Source organism: Moschus berezovskii, chromosome 4, assembly GCF_049115385.1.
Source record: "Moschus berezovskii isolate FMDL1 chromosome 4, NW_MosBer_1.0, whole genome shotgun sequence".
Taxonomy (NCBI): Eukaryota; Metazoa; Chordata; class Mammalia; order Artiodactyla; family Moschidae; genus Moschus; species Moschus berezovskii.
Window position 1 is genome coordinate 121,315,972 of NC_142463.1, and position 24,415 is coordinate 121,340,386.

The window sequence follows — 24,415 nt, forward strand, 5'->3', positions numbered from 1 at the left end:
AACTATTTCAGGCTTTCCAGCTCACATATATTCTGTTGCATATTCTTCTCCCCCCCGACTTTTTTTTACAACCCTTTAAAAATATAAAAACTCTTCTTAGGAGGCAGGCCATAAAATACAGGCCTGCAGGCTGCAACCTCTGGTCTAAAACATGATAATAACCTGTCCAACCCATCCGTCACAGCCTCCTCCCCTTGGAAAGCCTCGAGTCCCCCTGGGCTGCCCTCATGTAGTGTGTGCAGCCCAGACTTGCAGGGTTGGCAACCATGGCAGGCAGGGTTGCCCTCAGGCTCCTGCCCTATAGGCCCAGGTATCCTCCTTTGCCAAGTGGCTGGTTGGTTGGATTTTAAGCAAGTGTAGATATTAGTCTCAGCCCTGCTCATGTGTCCTGGAATTGAATTAAGCCTCAGTGTCCCCAGTGAGGTAGGTAAATACTATCAGCCTCATCCCATACTTGCAGATGGTGAAGTTCAAGAGCAGAATTGACTTTCCTAGTCAATTTCCTAGTCGTGTGACTTCCCAACAGTCGCATGTCCAAATTTCAAAGAAAGCCAGAGTGTAGGCTTTAAATTTCCTAAGAGTCAAGACTTTAAATTTCCTAATGATCAGGAATTGTTCTGTCCCCCTACAAGCCCGGTGATTGATTCCACCTCAAACAGAGCAAGAATCCACCAGTGAATACTGTCAGCCACACAGAGTAATTGCTTTCCAGACCTCAAAGACACTCTCTGAAAACAGAATTAACTCAAGCACTCAAAGCTACGGGCCTCGGTGGAGCGGCGCTCTCTGCCCTGCCCACAAGTCTCTTCAAACTCAAAATAAAGTTTATAAAAGTAAATTATCCATTTTATAACTTAAGTGCATCAAGCATTTCCTTAAATATAGTTCACACTGAAAATAAAGTTACTTTTTGCTGTACAGTTGGTGTCTGTTATAATTAGGAATAAACTTTGATGATAAAGTATGAAAGGTTACACACTCACGCACACATCTATCTATCCGTCTGTCTGTCTATTGGTGTGTGGATGGGTAGACATATGCACCTCTGGACAAGAGATTCCCCCCAAAATGGTGGGAAGTTGTTAGGGGTCTCTAGTATCTAGTTTGCAAGAAAATGCCTATATTAAAAGTCCCTGTCCTTATTGATAAACACATTTTCGTACCTAACACTAAGACTCTTATTAGAAACATTAAACTATGCAATCCGTAATGTATTCAGTCTTTGGAAATGCCAAGCTACACCATATCATTTTACAACAGCATCCCCAACAGAACTCCCTCCCACCCCACCTCTGCCCTGCCTCCCCATACTAAAGCCAGTCGACCCTCACGTAATACAGTTGTTCCAGAACGGGAGCTGAGCCACAGAATTCAAGGGTAGGACTCAAGAGGTGAAGTAAGAATTCTGCATGGAGTACAGATGATCAATGGGGTTTCCCACTCTGGACTGCAGGGGCCCGGCTTCTGAGGTTGCTAGGAAACAGTCACCCAGGTTACTGAGGGAGGTGTCCTCACTATCCAGCTCGTGGAAGAGGGGCTCAGCACCTGAAACGGAGACGAAACACTGCCATGAAGGTCCGGAAGGAGGGGCTCATTCGATGCCGGGACATTCAGCTGAATCCGACCTGCGTGGTCTAAGCACAGCACCCCTTCCCCACTATGGTAAGCTTTCCACTGCGTGCTGGGAAGGGGGAGCGCTGGGGGTGACAGGAGAGGTACATAGAAGAGTAGGAAGGGGCATAATCCCTGCCCACCAAAGACTTCCTTAGAGGGCTTATGTCTAACGTGTAACAACTGAAAATAATACAAAGTAGATCCGACAAAGTAGTGCTAAACCGAGTGCAGCCTAAGTAAATATCAGAGTGCTTTGACACTGGCGGTGGGGAGTGGGCGAGACCCAGGACCGCGGGCTGCAGAGACAGGCAAGGGCTTCTAGAGGACTCTGGCCTCAGAAAAGGTTCTTGCAGGAGGAGGGCAAGAAAACGAACAGCGACTCTGTGAATGATGCTCGCGAACCCACTGGTGATAATATGTATCCTTTCAAACAGCACAAACATGCCTAGTGCCAGCTGTTTCCCCAGATTTGTGCTGCAACGGAAAGGAGGGTTAGGTGTCCACACTCAACTAGTGTAACCTTTGACAATGAGACTAGTAGGGCAAGTCGAGGGAGAGCTGGGGGACCACTGTGAGCAGAACCTGGAGGCGCGGACCGTTCACCCCACTTCCAGGAAATGAGAGAGAGGAAGACTGCTGTTTATAAAACTTGTCATGTGGCTTTAATTATTCATTTTACTAAAGGATTCATCACAGGAGTAATTTACATAACAAGACCCCTGCTGCTGCTGCTGTGTCACTTCAGTCGTGTCCGACTCTGTGTGACCCCATAGACGGAAGCCCACCAGGCTCCCCCGTCCCTGGGATTCTCCAGGCAAGAACACTGGAGTGGGTTGCCATTTCCTTCTCCAACGTGTGAAAGTGAAAAGTGAAAGTGAAGTCGCTCAGTCATGTCGGACCCTTAGCGACCCCAGGGACTGCAGCCTACCAGGCTCCTCCATCCATGGGATTTTCTAGGCAAGAGTACTGGAGTGGCTTGCCATTGCCTTCTCCGAACAAGACCCCTAGGACTCTGAAAATGTATGAACTGGCAAAAAAAAAAGCAAGAGCTATTCGTCCTGTTTTTGCATAGCAGAGGAGTGAAGACAGGCGTAGATGTGTCTTCTCAGGAAGCAAAGAGGATGGCCATCACTGAGCACGCACATATATATCTACGCAGTATGAATGAATGAGGTTAGCCAATGATGGCCCTGCAAGTGACTGGATCTTAATTAATATTTGCTGAATGCATCACAGGGAAAGATAGGGCTGATTTCAACAATATAGATTATTTTATAATGAAGGCAAAAAAGAAGTTGACAAAATCTGTGCGCTGAGGCATGTATCTCTGATACTAACATTTTGAAGGTTTACTCAATAAAACTATTTTTAGTTATCAGGGTTACTGATTAGATTTCACAGTACAGCAAATGCATTACATAGGCCATATACCTTCTCTGTATAAAAACCCAGTGACCTATATTTGACTCTAAGATTGAACTTTAGCTTTCAACTCTAGAGCCTGCCCACTCCATCAGGGCATCCAGGCCCCAGTTGCTGTCCACTGGCTTCAGAAGCAAGCCAGGAAAGTGGGGGAATCTCAGCTGCCCCCTCACCCTGCCTTTAAAGCAACCCCAATTTGGCTGCGGTGGGACTGGGACTTCACAAGTCAGCTTATGTTTTAGGAATTACATGGGAATACCTACTAGTGTCTATAATAGGAGAGTCCAATTAGAACCTTTGTTTTCTGTGCTTTTCTATATATTCTTTCTTATGTAAGAGTTTGCATAATCAAGGCCTCTGACTATATCACTGCTGATAATGCTTATGAACTTGTAAGTGTGCTGAAAGTGATCGTGTTAGTCACTCAGTCCTGTCCGACTCTTTGCAATGCCAGGGACTGAAGCTCACCAGGCTCCTCTGTTCATGAAATTCTCCAGGCAAGAATACTGGAGTAGGTAGCCATTCCCTTCTCCAGCGGATCTTCTTAACCCAGGAATCAAACATGGGTCCCATGCACTACACAAGTGTGGTACCTGGCATGAAAGTGTGCCACAGCAAGGTAAGTGTGGTATGTTTGTGCTTAATTGCTCAGTCATGTCTGACTCTTTGCGACCTCAGAGACTGTAGCCTGCCAGGCTCCTCTGTTTATGGAATTTTCCAGACAAGAATACTGGAGTAGGTTGCCATTTCCTGTTCCTGGAAGTGTAGTATCTGGCAGGAAATGGAAGACTTGGGAAGTTAAATCCCAACAAAAAGGTATACAGTGAAAACACAACCTCCTTTTCAAACAAATTAAAAGTTTTGAAAAAGGAGAATAAATGGAAACATAACTCATGGATATGCGTACTGGTCTTACTTCTGGAGCCATAGGTTATGTGTTTCCAGCAGTATTTTGTGGGACCCTTATTCTGCTTTGGAACTTTAATGAGCAACTAGCAACTGCATAAGGAGGGGAACTGGGAGGGGATGAAAAACTCACGCAAGCAAGCTGTGCGAGGTCCCTGCGGGGCTTGAGTCCCTCTTACCATAGGGGTGCATGTGGTCTCCAGGCATCTGGGGTGGGGTGAGCCCCTGTCGGAAGGGATCTGAGCTGTAGACACTCTGCTCGATGGCCAGGAGCTGCTGTGGGGTGGGCAGAGCCGTGTAGGGGTTCATGATCCCTTCCATGCCAGCGCTCCCACCACCGTTTGTCTGAGCTGTGGGACAAAGAAGAAGAGAAATAATTTTCCACGTGCAGCCCAGTATCTCATGCTGAAGGTGGGGCAAGGCCTCTGAACAAGCTCTGAACTTCATGTACCCCACTGGCTGGGGACCGCACACATGTGGCCATGGCGACATCGTTTTACTTTCCTCAGTTACAGAAGGAAAGGGACAAGGTGCCTTCAGTGCTTCCCAGCTTGTGCCCTACCACAGGCCACCAGTGACTATGCTGAAGGATAGAGCTGGGGGATGAGTGTTGTACTTGGAAAGCTTCCTTGAACCATATCATTAAGACAAGGGCAATTGATGCTACACACAGGCTCGGTAGCCAATGGAGTAGACACATCTAAAGATCCTTCCGGCATTACCCCACTAGGATCCTATCGGTCAAGTGGGGTTCATCGTATCGATCCGGGGGACCTTGTGGAGTTGATATGAGGACTCCATGAGATGGTGTGTATGTGCTCTGGATCTGCAACTTGCTCTGCTGTGTGCACAATTTTGTCAGAAAAAGAGGACTCAGTTCCTCCTTCCACATCCTGCTGTGGTTCTCTGAACTTGGTTGCATTAACTCTCAGAGACTCTAGTTCCGTCTTCTTAAGTCCAGCCTAGGAGCTGCCCATAGAATTCTTCAAGTTCCAAGCACTAGGAGTCTGTGTTTGCATAATGCCTTGATGCGTTCTCCTCCCTTTGAGCACGCTGGCCTGTATGGAGTCAACTCGCGTGGCTCCTCCTGAAGCCCTGTCCGATCTGTGACCCTCTCCGAGGCCCACAGGGTTGTGTGACAGGACTATCGGACAGCACAACTCTACCCTAGGGATGCAAGCCCGAGGTGCAGAGACAGAAAGGCAGGTCTCAGGTCCCCAAACAGCACTGCACGTGGAGCTGCGGCAGATTCAGGTCTTTTGACCAGCTTGTCTCCACCCTGCCCAGATGCCCATGTTCTTGCTTGATTTTTCTACCAGAGCATCTCTCTTGTCATTAAGATAATATTTGGCCTCAAAGGTAAGGAATAGAAAGAACTCTTGACTGGAAAAATCAAATTCTTGATGGAGCCTAGCCCCAGCATCAAGCGTAAGGCAAGGTCCATGAAGGTAAGGAGCTCTGTTTAGGGGCAGACAACTGATGCCACTTTCCACAGCCTTCCAAGTGTGGTCCACAGGCCAGCAGGAATGAGAATTTATTAAAAACGCAGACTCTTCAGGCCCACCATAATCTCAAGAATCAGAATTGTTACCAAACACCAGGTGGTTTCGGTACACTTTAAAGGGTGAGAATCCCTGCTCCAGGGCACAGGCAGACCGCTCAGGAAATCCTACTGGGCAGCTGAGGCTGGGGGCATGTCCCTTTAAGAATGGTATTGTTTTAATATTGTCATTCTTGCCTTTTTTCTTTTAACTTCCTTAAAGGGTCCCACAGCTTGTCCTGTTTCACACTCTCCCCGATCCTCATATCACCCCTATTAAAAACACCAAGCAATGAAGGTACATGGAGGTAAGGGCGAGCTAAGGCAGTGTGACCAAGTGGGCCTTAGAGAGACAGGCTCCAGCCCAACTCCATCCTTCACTGATCTCGGACTGTGGTCCATCTTGCAGAGCCTCTGTTTGTGCATCTGTAAGATGGGAATATTAATAACTCCTCTGCTCACCTTGGGGGTTGGTGGCTGTGAGTCGGGTCAGCAAGCGTGAGAGCAAAAGTGCTCAACAAAGGAGGGTTGTTTTTTTCTACCATCATTATTTTTACTATTTCATATTACTTTGGAACAGATTATAAGTCACTGTGGTGTCTTCTATGAAATTGATTTGCCGAGAAGAAGGAGGGCAGGGCTGGATGAGAAACAGGGCGTGTCTTAGACTCTGCAAGTAGGCGCCGACACAGGCCTGGATACCACAGCAGGGTCTGGGCAAGGGGGCGTTGGACCTAGGTTAGTATCACCTCCAATCCACAGTTCTGGGCCTTCGGCCAGCGCCCTCTGCCCTCCCACAGTTCTCATGGTTTGATCCTCCCTGGAAGGTGCCTTCTCCTATGTGAGTGTGGACTGGGCTCCAGAGAGCCCAGAGATGTCATTCCAAGGGCAGGGCAGTTGGAGGCCCCTGGTAGGAGAGACCTGGCCATGAGGAGGTGCCAGCTTACCGGAACTCAGCCTCTGGGTGTTCTGCTGATCTTGCTGCTGCTGCTGCTGCCGCCGGGCCAGCTTCTTCATCTGGGGAGGAGAGAACTCAGGATTAGAAGTCAGGGGGCCTGCAGCAGGTTCTCACAGCTGGGCCAGGGGGAATCGGCTTAGGGGGAAAGCAGAGGGACCCCTTCCCTAACTTTTACTCAGGAGAGAATCTACATTTCAGCAACGGCACCTTGAGCCTGATGCATGGGAATGTCTATACTGCAGCTGTGGAAAGACAGCTGGCTAGGAAGCTGTTAGCAGGAATAGGGATGCCTTCTCAACAAATAAAATCTGCTGCTGATGGTGTCACAGTTTACTGTGAGGTATAAGTGAGAGATGTGCAGTCTGCAGCCACGCTTAGATGCGCAGTAAGGGCCTGCTAACAGCTGTGATTTGGCATGAGCCAAGAGGCCATTCCACCCACTGGCCCTTGTGGCAGAGACTCCTACCAGGACATGCATGCCTTTAGGTAAGGAACTTGTCTCCTAAAGCACCCTGTTAGCACACTAAGTTCCCAGAAGGAACACATCAACTCAATCTTTCTCAAAGTGTCTTCTGTGGAACATTACGGTTCCATGAGCTCCTTGGTGTGTGTGCGTCTCTGTGTGTGTGTTTAGGCAACATTAGGTAAACCTTCATTCCCCAGGTAAATGAAGAGAAGAAGAGGCATACATTTAGGTATGTATTTCAAGAAAAGTTCCTGGGTTTCTCATCCTCTGGAAATTGGGCCTTCATGTGGTTCTTGAGTGTGTGTGTATGTGTGTAGGGAACATTAGAGTTTTTAAAAACTTCTTTACTAGAGATTTCTCAGAACTTCGACTATGCTCCTTGCTTATGAATACATAGGCTACCGGTTCTCTCAAGCCTATTGAACTATGAAATTCTTTCATAGAAAAGACTGTGGACTATATACCAGAGCCCAGTCTGAGGAATTCCACTAGGGAAGTGGTATCTTAACCAATCACGATCAGCTAATGAGATACGAATCCATCGCCCACTAAAGATTAGAGGGCTAGAGAAAGGGGCCACTAACACATGCGTGTGTGTATGTGTATGTGTGTATATGTGTGTGTGCTCAGTCATATCCAACCCTTTGAGACACCCTGGACTGTAGCCCACCAGGCTCCTCTGTCCATGGAGTTTTCCAGGCAAGAATACTGGAGTGGGTCACCATTTCCTCCTTCAGGGAATCTTCCCAATCCAGGGATCAAATCCACATCTCCTGCGTCTCCTACATTGGCAGGCAGATTCTTTACCACTGTGCCACCTGGGAAGCCCAGCACATGATGTGTACAGGTAGGAAGATAAATAAGTAAAGGTCTAAGAGAAATGAGAGACCGTGGCAGGGGTATGCACAGCTTGGTAGGATCTAGAGGACAATATGATGATATAACAGGGACAGGCGGGGTGCTAGGAAAGGTGAGTTAGGACATCCATTCCATGTGCCATAATGCTGTCTTAGACCGATCAGATGGGTGCTATGTTGGTTTCCCTCTGAAATTTTAAAGGAACTCTGGCATCCGGGTTAAATAAATAGGAATTAAAGAACCTGCTTTTACCAAAAGACACAGAAAGGTATTTCTTCATGAAGACACAGTCATGAGGAAAATAACAGCATCCCATTAGGATAAATGCCCTTCTGCAGGTATGCTGCGGCTGAAGTGACTGCTCATCATAGACTCTGTGAATTGAGAGAACTGGTCTATCCAATGAATTGAAGTTAGAAAATTTGCGGGCAAGTACAACATTTTACTATTGTTTCAGGAAACCGGCCACACAGAGACAGAAGTAGGAAGCAGATTACCTTAGCTCTCTGGTTCTGGAACCACACCTGAACCACACGGACGCTCAGCCCTGTCTCTGCAGCCAGGGTCTCCCTCACCTTAAAAATATGTGACATTAGAATATAGAAATATTGGCATGTCAGAGTATAAGGCAGAATACTTCCTGTGCAGTGCACAGGGAGACCAACAGGCCACATCCTACACAGAAGCTGGTGAATATTCAATGCTCAGTGAAATCCCAAACAGAGCATCGCTTCCCTTCAGTTGGAGAGACAGTCCTTCCCCAGGTAAGTGAGGAGAAGGAGAAGCGTTCATTTAGGTTTGTATTTTAGGAAGTGTTCCTGGGTTTCTCATCCTCTGGAACCTGGGCCTTCAAGTGGTTCTTAGATACTAGCAAAATCTATTTTTGTGTTTCAGCTGTATGCCAGGGATATGCATAACCTATTTAAGGAGAACCGAGGGTGGACAATCACTTTGCAAAAACAAATGGTTCTCGCTTGCTCTCTTCTCCTGCCTTAATTCACTGACTTAAATGTTTGGTTTTGTCCCTTATAGCTCTAGGTCACTTTGGGTGTCTCGGGAATATTCATATTTACAGCGAACTCTCAAAAAAGATAAGACAAGAGCCAACTGGGATCTGACAGAGCAAGGCAGACCACGCTGAGGTGGGTACAAGGCCTGGGGCTACGAAGAGACAGGACAATCGAGGTCCCTCTCGTGAAGAGAGGGGTTTAAACGTCTGCCCTCCGTACAGGCACATGGCGAGGGATGGGCCAGAAGGGAAGGGGGAAGAGGCACAGATCTCCCAAGAGTGGCCCTGAGACACACTGGCCCTTCATGGTTAGATTCTGAGGAGATCAGACTTAGGAGCTCCTTGAGTAAACATGGAAATAGAACAAGCTAGAGGCCTGGGGAAGCGTTTACCTTTGTCATGCCACTCAGGCTCAAGCTTCGGAGAAACGGGATGATTAGAGCAGATTTTTAAAGCACATCCTTCTGCTAAGCCAACTTAAACAGCAGTGTACGCAGGGGCCCACGGCCACCTGCAGAAACCCTATCCATCCTTCAGAGGCCCGGCTCAGAAGCCACCTGTTCCACAAAGCCTCGCCTGATTTCCCAGACACGAGTGACCGCTCCTCTCTCCCGGCTCCAGGCTGCCCTCTGTCTTGGCCCTCAGAGCTTACTCCCCAGGGTCCCAGTGCACAGCTCCCCCCTGCTGGTGGCCCGGAGACAGGCAGTGGGCACAGGCCAAACAGAGGCTAGGAGTCTAGTACATGCGGAACAAGCAAACCGATGAGGGAAGTGGGAGTTGGCCCTTGTGCAGGCCTACTTTGGGGCTCACTTTCTACCAGCTCTTTCTGCTGGAACTTATGGGGCAGTGAGGTCAGGGAAAGAAAGTATTCTGCAGTTGAAACTTCAAAAGCCAGAAGTGGTGGGAGGATGTATTATGGTTCAGCAAATAACCATCCTTCCCACTCCTGGATGGGTGTATGCTTCCCCTGCACTCACAGTGGGCTTACCCACGTGACTTGCGGTGGCCCATAGACTGTTACTGGATGTGAACTGAGTGATCTCCATGGAGATCCATAGGGCATGCCCAGTGGAACTCAGCCTCTTGCCTTCTGCCATTGTCAGGAGACCCATATGCCCCAGGTGGCTGCTGCTCCTGTGGCCTGGACCCTTTAAGGACAGACAAGTGGGGCAGACCTGAACCTGAACCCAGCTGGGCCCAAGCCAACCCACAGCCTAGCAGTAGGAGATAAATGTTTGTTGGAGCCTCTAAGATTTTGTTTGTTACCGATTCCTACACAGAGGGAGAGAGGAAAGACAATGCTAAAAAATTTTTAAATGTCGTTTTTCTACGAATTTCAAGAACCTTTCTTTTCTTATTTTTGTTGCATGAAAGACAGCGCCTGGTATGGCAGAGTCAATACATGGTGGGCGCTTAATAAGGAAAAGCAGCTGTTTGTGACAGAGACCACTAACTGTCTCCAAAACGAACTCTCTCTTCCTTCCTCTTAGCAACTGAATTCCTAAGTTTTAGGAATTTACATGGATACCCAGATGGACTCATTTCCCAGGTCCCTTTGTAATCACGGGATTAAATTCTAGCCAACATGTGAGAGTGATGCAAAAAATCCCAGGGTGTATATGTCCTTTAAAAAGCAACTACTTGCCCCCTACCCCCTGCCCTACTCCCTCTTTTTCCAGCATGGTAGCTGCAAAAAATGGTGACCTCTGGAGCAGTCCCTTAGCCCCATGTGATGAGACAGAGTTTCTCGGCCAGTCTTGTGTTGCTCACCTCTGGACTATGATGTGAGAGCAACATGAACTCTTTTATTAAGTCACTGTATTTTTTTTACATGTCTGTTCATAGCAGCCCTGTCTGTAACAGCCCCAAACTGGAAACAACCCACATGCCCATCAACAGGTAAAGGGACCAGCAACTCGTGGTATACCCATGGAATACCAGGCAACAACAAAAATGTGTGAACTGCAGCATGGATGAATGCCAAAATCACCACCCTGAGCCGAACAAACTGGACCAAAAAAGGAACACATGCTACAACCACTGCATTTTCCTTCCATTGTAACATCTTGACCTATACCCCAAAGGGAACCCCTTATTATTCTCCCCACTGCTCTCCATGAAATGAAAGGTAAAAGCAAGCAGCCAGCTGGAATGGTGCATGCCGAAAAGCAAAAGGAGATTCTACCACTGCCCCAGTCACAGCTTCAGGGATCCCTGGGGCCTCCGATGGGGCTCAAGGCCACCTGCCCAGACTGTCTGGACAGCACTCCCCACCCTGACCGCCCAGGTGCCCATCGACCCCCCAGAGGAGTGCAGGGTACACGCAGAGAAGAGGGGCCTTGTCCCCTTTTTCCTTCTTCCCCTTTGTACCTTCCTGCACGGCTTGGAGGATACTTCAAACGAGGCCTTGAATGCTCTCCTCTGTTGGGTTGTCAAGATGGTTCTGGGACGTTTGGGGCGCTTATGGTCCTTGCTGTCCTCAGAGGCTCCTTTCCCTGCCCCATGGGCTGACTTGCAAAGACTTTCCTCATCATCACTTTTCCCTGAAAGAAGCAGAAGTAATGTGTTGAGTCCCTCAAGGCTGCTACCTGGAGTTGTATGTTATTCCATAATAAGGCGCTCAGGTCCGCGTTCTGAGGATGACTTAAGATATGAATGAAACAACCTGTGTGGTATTGATCCCAAAGCCCCTAGGAATGGGCTAAGGAAAAACTTCTGAAACTTGGAGACAGGAACCAGGAAGTCTACCATCACAGCTCAGGACTTCCTCCCAGGACGTTCTCCTGGTTCCACATTTACCAGCTGTGTGGCCTTGAGCAAGTGACTTAACTCTCTGTGGATCAATTTCCTTTTCTGTAAAATTGGGATAGAGGAGAACACTTCACTGGGGTTATTTGAGGATTAAATGAGGTTACCAAGAAGGCATTCAGAAGGCTGATAAGCATATAATAAATGCCCAGTAAGCACTGGTTATTAGTATACTAATTGTGTATTTTTCTTGACATGGATAAGTTATATATAACTTCTAGATACTATGTCTGAAATACTAGCCACTGCCAGGAGGTAAAAAACAATACTGTTTAAAAGGCCACAGAAGACCAGCATAAAACTACGTGCAGAGACAGATAAAAGGAAATTAGTCAAAACTGCCTGTATTCTCTAGTAAAGTAACTATTTATGTGTTTATTTCAACTTTATCAGCAGCGATCAATACAAGGAGTAACCTGAAGGAAGCATATGCCTCTAGTACATATGACATTCATTCCAGGCTACCTTTTCCATCCCACAGATTTCACATTTCTGAGAAGATGCTTCTTCCAGGACCTGGGAAATACCCCTGTGAGAGAGCTTCCTTCCTACTTTTGGCATTAAAAGCCACAGGCAGTTGTGTGCTCACATTACCCTAGTAAGACCCTCATTTCTCTCTGGGTCCTTACACAGCTCAGATGCCCTCTTTCCTCCAGGAGAAACCTTTGTCCCAAGAGCTTCCTCGGCTCCAGTCCCCTCATTCTGGTCCCCTTCTGGTCACTTCAAGAAATCCAGGATGAGGGGACCCACTGGGTGTGAGCTCCACATCCTACTTCTTCATCCCAACCTCCTCTGGAAAGATGCTTTTTTGCATACCATGCTTGAGTTTAGACTTAGTTTAATCCTTCTTTTTAACTCTGTTAGGGCCCAAAAACCTTATTTTTATCTTAAAGACAATGGCTAAGAAGCTTTCCTCTAGGAACTTTTAGACATACAGTCTGAATGTGAATGAAGTTGAACCTGTGAGTTCCTTGATGGCGTGACCCTTGCAATGTAACTGAACAGAGTCTGACATAGGCAGACCTGGGTCTCCATCCAGATCTGTCCTCTTGTTTTAAGTTCAACCCTGTGTAAGGGATGCCCTACACTGAGCCTGCCCTGGAGATAAGAATACCCAAAGCAACTAACACAGAGGCACAGAGGAGGCTTTTATTAGATGTTATGGGAAAGACATCTTTTCCTCTCTGCCTCACTCCCTATGAGTACAAATGATAAAACCTAAAAGATGGATGAAGGTAAGATTAAAGAAGCATCCTCATGACAACGATTGGCCACTCTGGCCTCTTCAATTCTTAGGCTTCTTTTCCCAGGGGAGAATTCAGTAAGCTGATCTAAGTCAGATATAAGGGGTTTTAGGATCTTTCTAGAAGGAGGTTTTCAGAATGGCAAGAGCAAAACAAGCATGTAAGAACTAAAAGCCTTGGGGAACTAAGAAGATCCCACAAGGAGAGAAAAGGTAGAAAAAAGGAGGCCACTGATGGTGCAGATTCATCCTTGCTGGGCCCTACGTCCTGCTGCTCGGAGACTCCCCAAACTCAGTCTTTTGTGAAGCCAATAATTCTGAGTGGATTCTTTGGGATCAAAAGATGCTCCTCTGATACTGTTGATGCTTTGGGTACTATTTCTGAGGCAATGTGGCTGACACCCCGTGCCAAGCATTGTGCAGCTCCTGCAAGGCAGATGACTACAAGGTTACTGAGTCTGGAACAAATGAGTGAGCAATCCAAAGCACAGAACTGATTGTAAAATGCAATTGTATGACCTTCAGAAACTACATGTCTTATACCTGTTTTGTTCATAAAATGGTATTTGCAAATGTCTTACAGAGTCAGTCTGGTTCTTTTACAGTCACATAGCTTGATACAAATGCATATTGATGACTGCTGCTGCTGCTAAGTCGCTTCAGTCGTGTCCGACTCTGTGCAACCCCATAGACGGCAGCCCACCAGGCTCCCCTGTCCCTGGGATTCTCCAGGCAAGAACACTGGAGTGGGTTGCCATTTCCTTCTCCAATGGATGATGCAATTATTGAAAATGCAAAATCTAAAATAATGCTAGGTTCCATGATAATGGCTCATATATGCTGACACCATTCAGAAGAGCATGATGGCACGGTGTCCACAAGCATGGGCTCTGGAGCCATAGGAACTCGGGTTTCAATTCTGGCCTTCTTGGTGATGATGTGTGAGTCTCAAGAAATTCCCAAGACTCAATTTTCTTATTGGAGAAAGTGACAGTGTTGTTGGAATTAAATGAGATGATGTGTGTACAAGGTTTCGCACTGTCTAGGTATGATAGGTATGTAGTAAATCATCATCATTTCAAAGGACGTGTCCTTAATCTGAGATCTGTGTTTTCTCTTATTAACAGTTGCACATTGATGGGAGTCTGAGTTATGGTTTTAAGTGCGAGCATTCATTCCTCTCTCTTTGCAGACATCATGACCCTAGCTTGCACTATGAGTTGATTTTACAGAAAGTGAGTGTACGAGTGCTCGTGAGGAGGAAGAGAGAGGGAGAGGGGGTCAGGGCTGGTTCCAGAAGGAAGATGTGGTGGGTGAAGTTTGTTCAGAGCCCCAGAAGTGATTGGCTGGGGCCCCTGTGTCTGTGTGCCCTGGACTCCCCCCTGCTAAGGCACGTGCACATTTCCCAAGATCCCATCACGGAGCAGCAGGAGGGGGGCAAAAAGAACCATCTCCTAGGGTGGCATCACAAGCAGCTGCTCACGCATTCTCTCTACATCCCTGAGAGGAGAGATGAAAACATTTGTTTTCAGAAGCGGAGGAGAAGGAGGATGGGCAGACGTGGGAGGAGAGGGAGGATGAGATTAAGATCTGACCCTGGAGTGTTTCTATCATTTTTGTGGTGGTTTTCTCCCTTTGATTCCTCCTTGTTGCTGTTCAGTCTTTCTCTTCTGTCTCCTAAGGGGCCCCATTTTGCCTTCCAAGAAACACTAGATGCTCTAGAGCAGGAATCTGCAAACTTTTTTTGTAAAAGGCCAGGGAGTGAAACATCTTATTCTTTGCAGGTCTTGTGGTCTGTTGCAACCACTCAGCTCTGCCATTGAAGCAGGAGTGCGGCACAGACAGGATGAAGAGGCTCCCAAACGGGCAGCCGGCCAGACTTGGCCTGCACACCGTAGTGTGCTGACCCCTGCCCTGGACCGCTCCCGACCTGTTCTCCGTCAAAGCGTGCATACCCTGTGCTCCCGGCCTTCGGGCTCTGAGCAGGAAGCACTGTTCAGCACCGAGGAGTCAGTGATCGCCGTAGTTTGATGTGTCCTCTGGCACAGTCAGCAATGTACAGACACGAAACAGGAAATGCCTCCAACCAAACACTCGCCACTGTGAAATTTCAGGTGTCTTGGCAGATCTGAGCAAGAGAGAGTCTGAAGACGCAGGAATGGAGCGCCTCTGGGCATCTCCCAAAATGCAGACAGATGTCGCGACCCAGCTGCCAGTGGGAATGCAGACCATCGCTGGCTTCAGCCTGCCAGGTGGTGAACATGAGCGCAGCAGTGCCCTCTGACTCTTTCGGGGAATTTCCAGGCCACTCCTGGGATGTTAACACAGGCTCCTGCCTCCTCCTCAGCAGGGAGGGCTGCCTGCCTCTGATGCCCACTTCTCCATGCAAGTATGCAGTGCCTAAAATATACACTTAATGATTTGTCCAAGAGAAAGGAAAGTTCTAAACGAGCCAGGAGATTTCTCAGTGGGCCAGCAGGAGTACCATAGAGCAGAAGATGAAGAAAAACCTTCTAACAGCAGAGACGTCGCGGGAGCGGAGGGAGGGCTGGCCCCTCTGCCTCGCCAGAGGCTCCCACACCCAGATGCAGGCCAGAGCGATCCCTCATAATTTAAGCTGACACCCCTCAGCGGAGATGAAAGGAACACCACTTGCTGTCTCCAACTACAAATGTCAGCATCCCTGGAGGCCATTTAGACACAGACGCAGCATAAATCTGACTCCTAGAGGGAAAGTCCAGAGATTAAGTCTCCACACACAGCCTACCAGGCTGAAATGAATTTGCTTGGCACAAAGTTGGAGCATGTTTCTCGGGGCCCTTCTTCCCGCTTTCTTGTAAAAAAGAAAATCTGGAATGGCTCAGGGGCTATGGTTTCCCTTCGCCTGGTCCTCCCACTCATTCGTGACATAAGCAATGGCAGATGAAAGACCAGCCGTGGTTTATGGCTCCGAGACAGGCTGTACTACCTGTGGGGCCTCCCAGATTCATTTCAGGTTGTTGGAAAAATCCCAACGGCCCATAAACTGGCCAAGAGATATCAGAGCTTGGCCCAGGAGGTGAGGGTGAGGGAGGGGGACCAGAGACCCTCAAGTGAGGGAAGGGAGAGGCAGGAACAGGGTTCAGATGCTCCCCCCGTGATGGTCCTCATAAATGTCCTTCAGGCAGGGGAGAAGAGGAAGGCTCTGGGACTTATGGTGGGTGGAGGGGGAGGGAAAGAAGCAAGGGAGGAATTTATGAGGACAGAATCTATAGGAAACTATTTCAGTTGCTGCTCTGCGCTAGAGGATCAGAATTCCACTCTCCCCGAGCATAGATGCAAGGCAGCATTTCACATTCAAGAGGCAGGAGGTAAAGCTCTCTAGAATAGTGACGTCCCTGCAGCTACAGTTTGAAACTGCCTTATACAGGGTCCTTCAAGGAGGTCTCAACTCAGACCCAAATCCAGTTTCTGTAGATTTGCCTTGGACTTTGCATCAGCATCCACTCAGCAATTATTGTCAGCTCCTGTGTCAGGGCTTCCTTGGTGGCTCAGCGGGTAAAGCGTCTGCCTGCAATGCAGGAGACCTGGGTTCGATCCCTGGGTCAGGAAGATCCCCTGGAGAAGGAAATGGCAACCCACTCCGGTACTCTTGCCTGGAAAATCCCATGGACAGAAAAGCCTGGTAGACTACAGTCCATGGGATCGCAGAGTCAGACACGACTGAGCGACTTTACTTCACCCATGTCAGGCACTGCAGAAGGACAATTCTGGGCTACAGAGATGATGGAGATCTGGCCTCTGCGCTTACAGATCCCAGATTAACAGAGGAGAACGATCAAGTGCCAAAATAATAACTCTGCTTGCAGGAGCTGGAGGAGGGGGCTGGGAACACAACAGAACACAGGTGTCACCGGAGGTGCAAGTGAATGACAGGCAACGCACAGAAGGTGCCAGAAAGGAAAGGACAGAGGCGGTGTTTTGTGTCAAGAGAGAATGTCAAATAGCAGGAGAGCAAGACCTGGGCCTGGCAAGTGGGGCTCGTTGAATATACAGTCCACTTGCACATCACCAGGCACTGGGGATGACAGAGGTCAGAGGTGAGCCCTTGCTCTCAAGGAACAGAGCGAGCGTGTAGGAGAGTTAGCATGAGTGAACAGGAAATGTAACACAGTGTTTGGCACGAGTTTCAGGAATGGCAAAAAGACTACCAACAGAAATGGAGGCACACAGAACGGGAAAGGAGGAAGGGATAAATTCGGAGTTTGGGATCAGCAGACACACTATACATTGCTAATACTATATAGTACTACATTTATACTATATAGCACTGCACATTACCATAGATAAAATAAGCAACAAGGTCCTACCGTATCGCACAGGGAACTGTACTCAATATCTTATAATAAACTATAATGGAAATGAACCTGAAAAAGAATATATATGTATGCAGAGCTAAATCACTTTGCTGTACACCCGAGACTGACACAATACTATACATCAGCTCTACTCCAATGTTTAAAAATAAAGGCATTGAGGAAAGAAGGGTGTCAGTGAGCCAGAGGAGCTACTGAAGGCAGGTGCCTAAGTGCAAGGGAGGAAGGAGGAGTGGGTCCGGACAGGCACACGGGAGAGGGCAGGCTCAGCCTGAGACTGGAGAAAAGGGGAAGGAACGTGCATGCAGGCCAGTAGGGGTACCGCAGGGCCTCAGAGGGTGTGCACATTGGGGAAGAAGAACAGCAGGGAGGAGAGGCCACGTGGAGCTTTCTCCAGGGGCCCAGATGTTCCTGAGCCAATGTCATTGGCAATGATGAGACATGGGGGCGCTCTGCGGCTGGAGCTACACAGGAACAGTGTGGGCCCAGGGCACAGGGCCCCGTGGGCCAGGAAAGCACAGACACCAGTGTCGGCGTGTGGACGACACCACCCGCCACCAGGTCCACTGTGCAGACTGGGCTGAGGAAGTCTCTCGAGTCTCAGCACTAGACAAGGGACCTGGGAAAGAAGAAAAGGCCCACATCCCAAGCACCAGTTAGGTGGCAGTCTCTGTGTCCAGGGTAAACATTTCACCTCCTCTCCATGGCAACACAGCATGGCAGGTACTGGAAGAATTCCTCTCCTACCTAAGGAATAATCACAGCTTCAGAAAGCTTCAGGAACCTCCCCCAACACACAGGGTCCAGGTGGTGGGGCCAGGTTTCACGCCAAGCTTGTCTACTTCCAAGCCCAGGTCAGAAACACTCCTGCAAGGAGCAGAGATTCAGCCTTTTTACCCAGAAAATAAGGCATAAACAAATGACAGCCACCTGTGTGGGCCCTGGCCCAGGAGTCGGGGCAGTTTAGGTGCTGGGTCTCCCGTAACCACTGAAAGACCACTCTTGACATCAAAAGAGCAGATGGAGTGGTGGAAGGTAACTCTGACCATGAAACAGGAGACCTGGATTCTAGTTCTCGTTTTGCTACTCAGCTGTGTATCCTTGGATAGATTCCTCACATTGCTGAGACTCAATTTCTTTATAAGATGAAAAAAGAGCCCTTTCCCTTAACTAACACTTGACAGCTTCACTTTACAATCGCATTATTTCATTGTTTCTGTTGGAACACTAGGAGGCAGAAATTGTGTTATTATCCATCCCTCTTTTTTTTTAAACTACACATGAGTAAACCAGGCCCCAGGGATGGGAGTGACATTTTGCCAAAGGGCACACATCTGGGATGCTCTGTCTTCCATTCTCCTGCCTCCGCTGCCCCCCAGGGTGGTTGTGACGATCCAAGGATGCCTGGGACTTGTAGCACCTGGTGAGGCAGCATCAATGTTATTAAAGAGTGAGGAAAGAAAAGGGAACGGTGTCTGGGGTGACGGATCTTCCACTCTGAGCTCCTGCTGGAAAAGCCGTTCTTTTCAGTCCAAAAAGGACAGACCTTATTTTAAATTCTGGTTCCTCTCACTCCACCCCACTCTCCCCAGGCACACCCTGCCACTCCAACCCTCACTCTGGGAGGATCCTCAGTCATGGGGCACCTAGCATTTCAAGATCAGGGCAGACAGGAGCAGAGCTACAGTCCTGAGCAGGCCACGGGTAAGGGGTCCCAAGAAGAAGCCCTCTGTTCAGCGATGTCCACTGCGGATGGAGGCTCCTGTGCCAAGCAGAGGGAGGGGGCATCCAGCTCAGACGTCCAGGTGGTCCCCCGAGGGGAGCTCAGTCTCCACTCTGAGAATGCAGGTGCCCCCACAGCCAAGCACCCTCTCCTTTTGCTTTCCTTGGCTGGCTGGTGTTCCTGAAGTTCCCCGTGAGTCTAGGAGGTTTATCGGGAACAGAGACAGCACTGGTCTGACTGGTGGCGTTTCTGTGGATCTGCGTCAGTTTGGGGTCTTTTCACATTTCGGTAGGCTTTCTGCTGACATTTACCCTGCCTCACTCCCTCTCCTTTCTATACAGACACACACACTCTGTATCTTTTCCTCTCTGAGTTTTCCCATCTCTTTGTCCTCCCCTTTTTAATGAAAAGATGGCCACACGCAACCCAAACTGAGAAGCAGAGGTAAATGTTAATGGAACTATGCATAGCTTTGTCAGTACTGGAGATCTTGGTAATCAGGACATCAGAAAATACCTCTCCACCACCATCACTGTATTCCAGTCAAGCATGGATGCATAAACCATAACTTGTTCTTTCTAATTCAGCCAGACTTAGAGAAGGTCAGGAAGCTCATAACAAGTCAAACCAGATATTTAGGGTTCTGCTCTCAGTCTCAACTGCTGTTTAATTGCCAAGTCATGTCTGACTCTGTGACCCCACGGACTGTAGCCCGCCAGGCTCCTCTGTCCATGGAATTTCCCAGGCAAGAATACTGGAGTGGGTTGCCATTTTCTTCTGCAGAGGATCTTCCTAAATCAGGGTTCAAACCCACATCTCCTGTGGGTAGGCAGACTCTTAACCTGCCACTGAGCCACCTGGGAAGTCGTTCAGTCCCGGTAACAGCTCATTACTCTGCTACCCTGAGGCTCACTAGGCTTGGGGTGTGATGTGCATGACACTGTATTTGGTTCTGTTATTAAGCTTTGAGTGTGTCTGCTCCAAACTTAGGAGCTGACTTAAGTGGATTGAATACCATATCTCTTTGGAATAGTCCAATTTTGTGGCATTAATCACCAGACTTCAGGAGGATAAAATTATCTGGAATTGAAGACAAAAGGTTAATTATCTAAGTTAAAAAGACCCAGGTATTATGAATTCAGCAGTAAGAAGAGGTAAAAGCACTTTGAAAAAAATTTGTAAAATAGCATAAAAATGTGAGATATTTTTAATATTTTTCCTTTATTATACCTCTTGGGTGTTCATGAACTTATTATATGTTTCCACTGATTAAGAAACTCACAGTTCTCAAACGAAATTCCTATCATTCAACAACCACACATGAGTGTGCCTACTGTGTACAGGTACTAGACCCAGGATAAGGAGGAATGGACAAGGTCCAGAAAGTCACTGTTCTCCTATCCCTAGGGGGAGAAGAGAAATAAAGAGGAAAGAAAAACATAATGCAGCTGCTAACAATGTTAAAATGTTAAGAATAAAATAAAACAGAGTAATAAGCCAAGGAATGACTGGGGGCAGGGCGAAACCTTCTTTTGTTTCCATAATTCTCCACTAAAAAGACCCAAATTTATCTTCTCCTGAAGCCTCCCTCAGCTCCTTCCCAAGTCAATTGCATCCCTTTGCAAATACTCAGAGCACCTGCTTGTCTACTTCCAATGTTTTAGTTACGCAAGTATATTCAAGTTAGAAGACAATTGCATATGTTGCTCGACATTATTCTCCAACCGTTTAAAAAAAAACAAAACTACAAATGCTCAGATTTAAAAAAAACATTGTACTGGACTAATATAAAAATTTCATTATGGGGGTCTTCCCTGGTGATCCAGTGGTTAAGACTCCACGCTTCCACTGCAGGCGGCATGGGTTCGATCCCTGGTTGGGGATCCCACATGCCTTGCAGAATAGCAAAATAAATAAATAAATGAAATTTCATTATGGGTACTAGAACAGAGTGGTTAAAGGCAGTGCCTTGGCCTCAATATTCTGCTCCACCACTTACTAGCTAGTAGTTTGAGCCAAGATGCCTCTGCATTGTTTTGGTTTGTCAAATGGGGTTAATAGCACCTACCTAATAGGATAGTTTTTCTGAAACTCTCTTGCTTTTTCCATGATCCAGCGGATGTTAGCAATTTGATCTCTGGTTCCTCTGCCTTTTCTAAAACCAGCTTGAACATCTGGAAGTTCACAGTTCACGTATTGCTGAAGCCTGGCTTGGAAAATTTTGAGCATGACTTTACTAGCATGTGAGATAAGTGCAATTGTGCGGTAGTTGAACATTCTTTGGCATTGCCTTTCTTTGGGATTGGAATGAAGACTGACCTTTTCCAGTCCTGTGGCCACTGCTGAGTTTTCCAATTTGTTGGCATATTGAGTTCAGCACTTTCACAGCATCATCTTCCAGGATTTGAAATAGCTCAACTGGAATTCCATCACTTCCACTAGCTTTGTTCATAGTGATGCTTTCTAAGGCCCACTGGACTTCACCAAGATGTCTGGCTCTAGGTCAGTGATCACACCATCATGATTATCTTGGTCATGAAGATCTTTTTTGTACAGTTCTTCTGTGTATTCTTGCCACTTCTTCTTAATATCTTCTACTTCTGTTAGGTCCATACCATTTCTGTCCTTTATCGAGCCCATCTTTGCATGAAATGTTCCCTTCCATCTAGTCAAGGCTATGGTTTTTCCAGTGGTCAGGTATGGATGTGAGAGTTCGACTGTGAAGAAAGCTGATCGCCAAAGAATTGATGCTTTTGAACTGTGGTGTTGGAGAAGACTCTTGAGAGTCCCTTGGACTGCAAGGAGATCCAACCAGTCCATTGGAAGCACTGACGCTAAAGCTGAGACTCCAATACTTTGACTACCTCATGCGAAGAGCTGACTCACTGGAAAGACTGTGATTCTGGGAGGGATTGGGGACAGGAGGAGAAGGGGACAACAGAGAATGAGATGGCTGGATGGCATCACCGACTCGATGGAGGTGGGTTTGAGTGAACTCCGGGAATTGGTGATGGACAGGGAGGCCTATGCTGTGATTCATGGGGTTGCAAAGAGTCGGACATGACTAAGCAACTGAACTGAACTGAACTGAATAGGATAATTATAATAATTGTATGGATAATTTATATGCAGTATTTATAGTACGAAACTCATGGTAAGAACTTCATAAATGCTGGCTAATTACCATCGTTATAATTCTGCATCCCTTCTATAAAGACCAAATCTAAATCATCTTTGTACCCTCCACATACACCACCACACTGAACACTCAAAGACTAATAATTACTTTTAAGTAGTTTACATATAAAGTATACAGAATAAAGTGATGCACTGCATTAACAGGCATGCTGAGGAGTCCTGTCTTTCCATTTCTCAGAGATTAATTCACCAGTGTCAACCAACTTCCAGTAGTGATAGAAATTATTATAGAATTACTAGCTACTTCCATACTTGGGCTCAGCTAGGATGAAATAAAGAAAGCTGAGTACCAAAGAATTAATGCTTTTGAACGGTGCTATTGGAGAAGACTCTTGAGAGTCCCTTGGACTGTGAGGAGATCAAACCAGTCCATCCTAAAGGAAATCAGTTCTGAATGTTCACTGGAAGGACTGATGTCGAAGCTGAAACTCCAATACTTTGGCCACCTGATGCGAAGAAATGACTTCTTGGAAAAGACCCTGATGCTGGGCAAGACTGAAGGCAGGAGGAGAAGGGGAAGACAGAGGATGAGATGGTTGGATGACATCACCAATTTGATGGACATGAGTTTGAGCAAGCTGCGGGAGTTGGTAATGGACAGAAAAGCCTGGCATGCTGCAGTCTATGGGGTCGCAGAGTTGGACATGACTGAGTGACTGAAATGAACTGAACTGTGGATGAAATTCATTTCCCTTAAACTACAATTTGAATTTCTTTTTTGTGCTGATATTCATTCAGCTGACAGTCCATTATTTCATCAGTACCATCCAGTTATGTTTCCATAAGAAGGACAGAAGAGAAACTATGACAAAGAAACCCCAAAATACAACAATTAAGACTAGAAAAAGGTTGGCAGACATACACTACTATGTATAAAATACTTAATGAAAACATAATTTTACCGGTACCAACCCCTGTACCCAAGGTTTTCTCTCACAGTTTTTATACAAGATGGCAGAATAGAAGGACGTGCACTCAATTTCTCTTGTGAGAACTCCAAAATTGCAACTAACCACTGAACAACCATCAAAGGAGAATGTTGGATTCCACCAAAAAAAGATACCCCACATCCAAGGGCAAAGGAAAAGCCCCAACAAGGTGGTTCAGTTCAGTTCAGTTCAGTTGCTCAGTCGTGTCCAACTCTCTGCGACCCCATGAATCACAGCACGCCAGGCCTCCCTGTCCACCACCAACTCCCGGAGTTCACTCAAACTCATGTCCATCGAGTCGGTGATGCCATCCAGCCATCTCATTCTCTGTCATCCCCTTCTCCTCCCACCCGCAATCCCTCCCAGCATCAGAGTCTTTTCCAGTGAGTCAACCCTTCGCATGAGGTGGCCAAAGTATTGCAGTTTCAGCTTTAGCATCAGTCCTTCCAATGAACACCCAGGATTGATCTCCCCTAGAATGGACTGGTTGGATCTCCTTGCAGTCCAAGGGACTCTCAAGAGTCTTCTCCAACACCACAGTTCAAAAGCATCAATTCTTCGGCGATCAGCTTTCTTCACCGTCCAACTCTCACATCCATACGTGACCACGGGAAAAACCATAGCCTTGACTAGGCGGACCTTGGTTGGCAAAGTAATGTCTCTGCTTTTTAATATGCTATCTAGGTTGATCATAACTTTCCTTCCAAGGAGTAAGTGTCTTTTAATTTCCTGGCTGCAATCAGCATCTGCAGTGATTTTGGAGCCCCCAAAAATAAAGTCTGACACTGTTTCCACTGTTCCCCCATCTATTTCCCATGAAGTGATGGGACCAGGAGGGGCAAAATCGACAGTAGCCTGCCATGGGGTCAGGGGCACAGAATCCACCCATCCTGGCACAAGGCCTTTGAAAGGAGGTCACCATAACCTTTACCATAGTTTGGCCTGAGGCCAAACTACAGGGAGGGAACACAGCCCCACCTAACAACAGAAAACTGGATTAAAGATTTACTGACCAGAGCCCTTTCACAACATCATCTTTTAGGATTTGAAATAGCTCAACTGGAATTCCATCACCTCCACTAGCTTGTTCATAGTGATGCTTCCTAACACCTGCTTGACTTCGCATTCCAGGATGTCTGGCTCCAAGTGAGTGATCACACCATCATGATTATCCAGGTTGTGAAGACCTTTTTTGTATAGTTCTTCTCTGTATTCTTGCCACCTCTTCTTAATATCTTCTGCTTCTGTTTGGTCCATACCATTTCTGTCCTTTACTGAGCCCATATTTGCATCAAATGTTCCCTTGGTATCTCTAATTTTCTTGAAGAGATCTCTAGTCTTTCCCATTTTATTGTTTTCTTATATTTCTTTGCACTGATCACTGAG

At 47.2% G+C, this 24,415-nt stretch overlaps 1 protein-coding gene across 2 annotated transcripts in view; it reads right to left on the bottom strand.

Annotated features, from left to right (window-relative positions):
* Positions 1–1,344: 1,344 nt before the first annotated feature.
* LMX1A (LIM homeobox transcription factor 1 alpha) overlaps positions 1,345–24,415 on the bottom strand; it is a 169,384-nt gene continuing 146,313 nt past the window's right edge. For both annotated transcript variants that reach the window (XM_055402883.2, XM_088834972.1), the window contains exons 4-8: positions 11,144–11,316; positions 8,262–8,339; positions 6,430–6,499; positions 4,122–4,292; positions 1,345–1,545 (exon numbers count right to left, since the gene is read on the bottom strand). In XM_055402883.2, the coding sequence (XP_055258858.1) occupies positions 1,385–1,545; positions 4,122–4,292; positions 6,430–6,499; positions 8,262–8,339; positions 11,144–11,316 (653 nt within the window). In that variant the 3' untranslated portion in view covers positions 1,345–1,384. The remainder of the gene's footprint in view (positions 1,546–4,121; positions 4,293–6,429; positions 6,500–8,261; positions 8,340–11,143; positions 11,317–24,415) is intronic.